General features: G+C 42.3%; 1 protein-coding gene across 2 annotated transcripts in view; it reads left to right on the top strand.

Moving 5' to 3' along the window:
* Window positions 1-316: 316 nt before the first annotated feature.
* Window positions 317-5960, top strand: part of CCN4 (cellular communication network factor 4) — a 6824-nt gene continuing 1180 nt past the window's right edge. Inside the window, exons 1-2 of one of the 2 annotated variants that reach the window (XM_010167041.1) lie at window positions 317-580; window positions 3991-4248. In XM_010167041.1, coding sequence (XP_010165343.1) covers window positions 466-580; window positions 3991-4248 — 373 coding nt within the window. In that variant the 5' untranslated portion in view covers window positions 317-465. Of the gene's footprint in view, window positions 604-3990; window positions 4249-5960 lie in introns of both variants that reach the window. The other variant, XM_010167040.1, reaches the window with a different exon arrangement.

Here is a 5960-nt window from a genome sequence, read left to right as displayed (position 1 = left end):
GTCTTGATGTGTGTGTGTCTGTATTCCTACATAGACAGAGACCTCTGTTCAGAGAGGCGAGGTCTGAAAAAGCCTGAGTACCAGCAGGCTGGAGCTATGCTGTTTGGGTGCTAGTCCAAGCTGCATTTGTCCTTGGCTAGTATCTGCAGGGGTTTACAAGAGAGCAGTGTCCGCTCCTTCTCCATGGCTCTTTGACATTTATTGTTTAGTTTCCTTGCAGTCTCTTTAGACCTGAGAGGATTTTAACTGAGGACTAATTACCACAGGGTTCACAGCCCCTTTTTCTCTGGAATGCTCTCCAAGCTGTGTTTCTTTGTTTGTAGGCCATTGCCGAGACCTCCACCACCATGAGTCCCACCATCCTCACCGCAACAGAGGCCTACACACGGACTCAGTACTGTAAGTGGCCGTGCGAGTGTCCCAAGTCCCCACCTCGGTGCTCGGTAGGCGTCAGCCTGGTCACAGATGGCTGCGACTGCTGCAAGACCTGTGCCAAGCAGCGTGGAGAAAATTGCACTGAGGCCGACACCTGTGATTTCCACAGGGGCTTGTACTGTGACTACAGTGGAGACAGACCTAGGTACGAAATAGGAGTATGTGCACGTAAGTGATGTACATATATTTTTGACTTAGATACACATTGACAGCTCCCCACAGTCTGAGCAATAGTTGAGATTTATCTCATTAGATACCTGGCTGTACACTCATTAGCTCCTCCATTCATTGTCTTCCATCCCCTTATAGCTGTCTTCATTCTCAGGGTAGCTGGCTGGATGGGAAATGACACCTGAAATCTTGCTCTTTGAGTTGGCTGCAGCTGTGACCAAGGAGCAACCAGCATTTGAAGGTCTTCAGATTTGCAAGTAGATTATTCTATATTCCCCATGACAGGAGGAGGTGCTGTAGTGGGGTGGGGATGAAGCAAGGATAGGTATGCAGCTGGCTTTAAAGACAAGCAATATGGGGATCTACATGAAAACCATGACATCAAGGAGATGTTTTTGGCTTATTCCCAATAGTGGATCCCTAGGAAAGATAGCATATGATATCCTGTCAAGAGTTAGGCATGAGTCATCTAGCAGTTTCTCAGTGACAAATTAAGGTCTGAACCTTAATCTTGCAATGGTTTTAGTAACGTTGGCTGCCATGAAACAGAAGGATTTCTTTCTGCCTGTCATAACAAACTCTTGGTGGGATAATTCATGTAACTAGATTGTTTTTATTCAAGAAATGAGGTAGCGTTTTGTGTGTCAAGGGTATATTCACTTGTTCTGAGATCCAGAACATGGGGGGAATCTGATCCGCTCATAAATGATTGAAAATCATTACTCTGGGAATTATTAAAAGGGAAAGGATCATGACTACAACCACATAGACAGCTGATCAGAAAAGATGCTGACTGTTTAGCAAGTTATTAGAACATACTTGTTATGGCTTTAGATTCATAAACTGGAAAAAGAGATTTAGAGGGAGGGTCTTCTAGGCTGGAATGTAACTATGAATGAAGTACTAATAGAAAATGTAAAGATTGAAGGAAAAATGCAGAGGAGCTGATTAAGAGATTAATAGATGGAATAACTGGTCCACAGGAAGGAGAAAAGACTGCAAACAGTGGGTTTCAATTAGCTTAGAAAATCAGCAAAAGTTTCAAAAGGGGAAAGTCTGAGGAGTAAAGAGGTTCAGGGTAGCTGGCAGGAGTTGCTGTTCCTCAGCAGAAGAAGGACAGGAAATGTAGTAAGAAATGAACTTGGCTTTGCATTAGATCAACCACAAAAAACAAACATGCAAAAAGTGCAATCTAACCAGATGTCTGTAGGATATGGGCAAAATAACAAGAGAAGGTATGTGCAAGGAGCTTAAACAGTGATTTTCAGGATTAGAAAAGATCCAAGGTTAAGAAAAGAGGATGTGAGATAATTCAAATGTATTGTCTGGAGTGTGTGTGGAGCACTCATGGGAGGTCTGTAAGAACAGGTTAGACAAACATCTGTCAAGAATGACATTGTTACAGCTGGCCCTGAACTGGGAAAGGAAAACAAGCTGGATGTTGTCTCAAAGCTACCTCAGCCTTCCTAAGCCTCTTTAATGACCTTCATGTTGCTTTACGTTTATTTATTTAAATACTTGCTTTCTTAGTTGGATTTTTTTGTTTGTTTTTGTAGTCCTCCCATAAATCACAGGCATTCAGTATGCCTGTGGCAACAGCACAGGAAGATTGATCTCCAGCTTCCCCAGTGAGGACTGTAAGGATTCTGAACTTTCACATCTCTACTGCCATGAAAATATAACCCCTATTATGTGACATTTATGGTTATATGGTGAGGGGCATTGTGGTGTGCACAGCTGATGGGTATGAGAAGTAGGTCTTTTCATAGTTAGGAAGAGGAGCAACTTGTCTCTGACTGCCATAAAAAGCTGTGGTCTTCCCCTTGCTCTCAGCATCCAGGGAGATGCACACAACAGATTCTGCTGCCATGTTCTTTCTCATCCACTGGGTCATATATAGGCTGCATCACTCCATGTACTCAGTACACCAGCTACTGCCCTGACCACAGGGTAAGTGATGGCAAGAGTGGGACTCCTGTGCTGAGTGTTGGGCACTAACTGCTGTGAGGAATTTGTTTTGTGGTTGGGTACCAAAAGCTAGGTCTAGAGAATCCAGTGCATGCAGGATTACAAAAAGAATAAAATTTGTGAAAAATAAAGATCCTGAAACAGCTAGGAACTGGTGTTGGGAAAGGGAATGGTGGAAACTGTGGGAAATTTAGGCTGTATGTGGACTGGTATGCTGAGGAATGTCCCAGGATCTGGTCTCCTGGACATCAGATTGAAGCCTGCTGGGAGTCACTACAGCTTTCCTTTTGCTGTTGGCTTTCTGCTGCACCAAAGAGAGCCCATGTGGGAAGTCCAGTGTTGTGCATGTGGGGCCAGGAATAGGGATGTGTTCCTAGATTCCCTAATTTAGATGCAGAACTAGAGATCTGGATCTATGCTTCAAATTCCAACAACTCTAATTTTTGTACAGAAGAAGGGATTTGCGTTTGATGTTTTCATTCATCCCATTCTAAAAATAGGAAGCCTTTGCAGAATTTTAATCCAACATTTCAATTTGTGTTGGCCCTGAGACAGCCACCTTGCAGCTCCGTTTCTGACCAGACTTCAACCTCATTGGTGTGTGAGCACTGCCTCCCTGTGACCAAACAAGAAACTGAAGTTTGAATTTGCCATTAGAAGATTTCTGCCACTGGTTCTAAATAACTGCCCATAACTTTGAAACAAAAAAGTTGCTGCTTTTTGAATCAATGTGTTTCCTGTTCATGGGTGATCAAAAAGCTTGATTTTTTGTGATTTTATTTAAAAATTTATATCAAATACTAATTTCCATGGCTTTATAATGTGTTACTTTTTGTTTTCCAAGAAAACAGTTCTGGGATAAACTGGGTAGGACCTAGTTGCCTAAATACAGGAATCCAGTGTCATTTTAGGTACTTCTTTTCTACTTTGGCTGTCATTCCTTTTCTGCTTTAGATGGGTACGGGTGTTGTGAAGAACTGTGTCATCTTTGCAACTCCAAGTAGTCTTCTCATATGTCCCCGAAAACCTCAAATTTCACTCAATATCTGTTTTAATGACTTTGATTGTTCCTACTGCAAATAACTTTTACCACCATGCCATGAAATGATTTTTTTTAAGTGAGTATTTGTGGATAAAACTTGTTTTATTTTCTAACTTCTTTTTTCCAGGAAGCATTAAAAGTTGTTTTTTGGGGTTTTTTGACTGTGATTCAGAATGAAAACAATTTCCTAGATGGTGTGACCACATTTGGCTCAGTACGATGCTGAACACATCACCCTGCAGCACTGTCGTGTCTCTGTGTTGGCTTCGTTAGCCCAGGGAGTAGCTTGGTAAAGAAACACATCAGCACTGCTTGTTGCCAGCATGATTTTAACGGTGCTCTCTGTGTCTTTCTCTCTTTTTCTTTCCTTTCAGAGATTGTCGGTGTAGGATGTGTCCTCAATGGAGTCAGGTATAACAATGGGGACACATTTCAGCCCAACTGTAAATACAACTGCACATGCATTAACGGGGCTGTGGGGTGTATTCCCATGTGCACAAACTCACGTCCTCCCCTTGTCTGGTGCCCAAACCCAAAGCTGATTAAGATGGCAGGGAAGTGCTGTGAGCAGTGGATTTGTGATGACTCCAAGAAAATCAGGAAGACATCTCCGCGCCACATTTCTTCTGCAGGTATGGTGGAAGTGAGGTGGACCTCTTCTTTGTCATCAGGCAACTGAAGTCAGAGTGTACAACCAAAGTGTACTGCCAGACCTGGCAGGCATCTAGTCTTTGTTTGAATAAGGCACAGAGACTCCTACACACCATGTAGTGAAGGACAGGACATGCAAACACCAGTAGAATGCTTGAACTCCTTAGCAGCAATATAAGATTTATCAAACATGCTTGTGTGACAAAGCCACCTTCGAAGCACACATCTGCTGGTACTTTGAAGATGTCACTGTCACAAGTTCTTTTTCCTTCTTTTTTTTATTTTTATTTTTTTTCTTCAGTCTGGTCGCTCTGGAAAACAGAATATGTTCAGCTTAATTTGGGCTGGGGCTTTCTGCCTGGGTTATATTGCTTTAGTAGTATGATTTTAAAGATCCTGTATCCTAGTAGTCTCAAACTTACATAACATCTTGAAAACAGTTATTGTGGTGGAAGTTTCACTGCCAATGGGGCTAAATTGTCTTTGTGTGAGTACAGCTTTTTAGCAATTCTGGACTGATGACATTATTGAACTACTTATTTTATGTATCACTTAACGCATATTCTTTCCTCACACTCACATTCACAGTGAGGATCATATAGCCCAGAGGTGGTACTATGTGCCTCAAACATGGCCCCAAATGCTTAAGATGGGCTTACCTTGCCATATGTCTTAAATTTATCCTCATAACACCCTGTGATGCATCACAGTGACATTAACCACATTAGCTCCATATTTTAGACTATTTCAAAAAAGAAGAGCTCAAGGAGACAGGATTTTTGTTGTAAACCAGGATTTTGGTTCCTTGATGGTAAGGGTTTTTTCCAAATCCTTGGTCTGCACTTTCATTGCATGAAACAAAGCCTTAGTCTGCATTTTTGGGGTTAAACCACTAGAGTTTAGCCCTCACTTCTGTCCCTGGTAGCTTTGAAATGTGAGGTAAGTCCAAATTGAAAACACCTACTACTGAAATTGGCCTTATGTCTTCATGGGCTGTGTCCCAATACGAGCATAATAGAGATTTCCTTGTCTGACTTTTTCTCTTGTAAGTAGAATTCTTACAGAAGTGAGATTAGCATTTATTAAATTTAATACAATAATTAATATATTAATTAATACAATAATATAATAATGTTAACATTACTCTATTAATAAACATAATAGTGATTAAACTCAGTGCAGCAGAGTTTCTGTCAAAGTTTTGCCTGTGGGCTGTACTGTGAGTTGCAGACCAGTGGGGACTTTGGCTGAGGCTGTGAAGGAACCTGAACTGGCGTTGTTGGCTACTTTCAAAACAGAGCTCACCCTTTCTTCAAGTGGCTGCAGAGCTCCCTGAGAGCTATTCAAGCTGCTCTTCCTCCCAGTGAAAGGCTGTGGCTGCTTCCCAAGCCCCTTGGCCATCCAGCAAAGACTGTCAACCACTTTCTGCTACAGAGAATCAATTGAATGGGCTCAGAAATAAACCTTCATGGTGAGATCAGATCTCATCTCTTTTCTGCACCGGCTGGCGCAGGCTTCTGTAATTAAGTGTTTGTATTGTGTCAGCACCTGGGGGTCCCAGACAAGGACCCCTTGTGTGAGGCTGTGAAGGGAAATAAAGAAATGAGTCCTGGCCCCGAGTGCTTGCAGCACTGGAGGGTCTGACACAAGTAGGTCAGCGGCAAAGGGGTGGGATGAGGAGGTTTGCAGGAAT

The sequence above is a fragment of the Antrostomus carolinensis genome, unplaced genomic scaffold, assembly GCF_000700745.2.
Source record: "Antrostomus carolinensis isolate BGI_N321 unplaced genomic scaffold, ASM70074v2 scaffold1114, whole genome shotgun sequence".
Lineage (NCBI taxonomy): Eukaryota > Metazoa > Chordata > Aves > Caprimulgiformes > Caprimulgidae > Antrostomus > Antrostomus carolinensis.
Note: the sequence above shows the minus strand (reverse complement) of the source record. Positions and strands in the feature narration are given on the sequence as shown.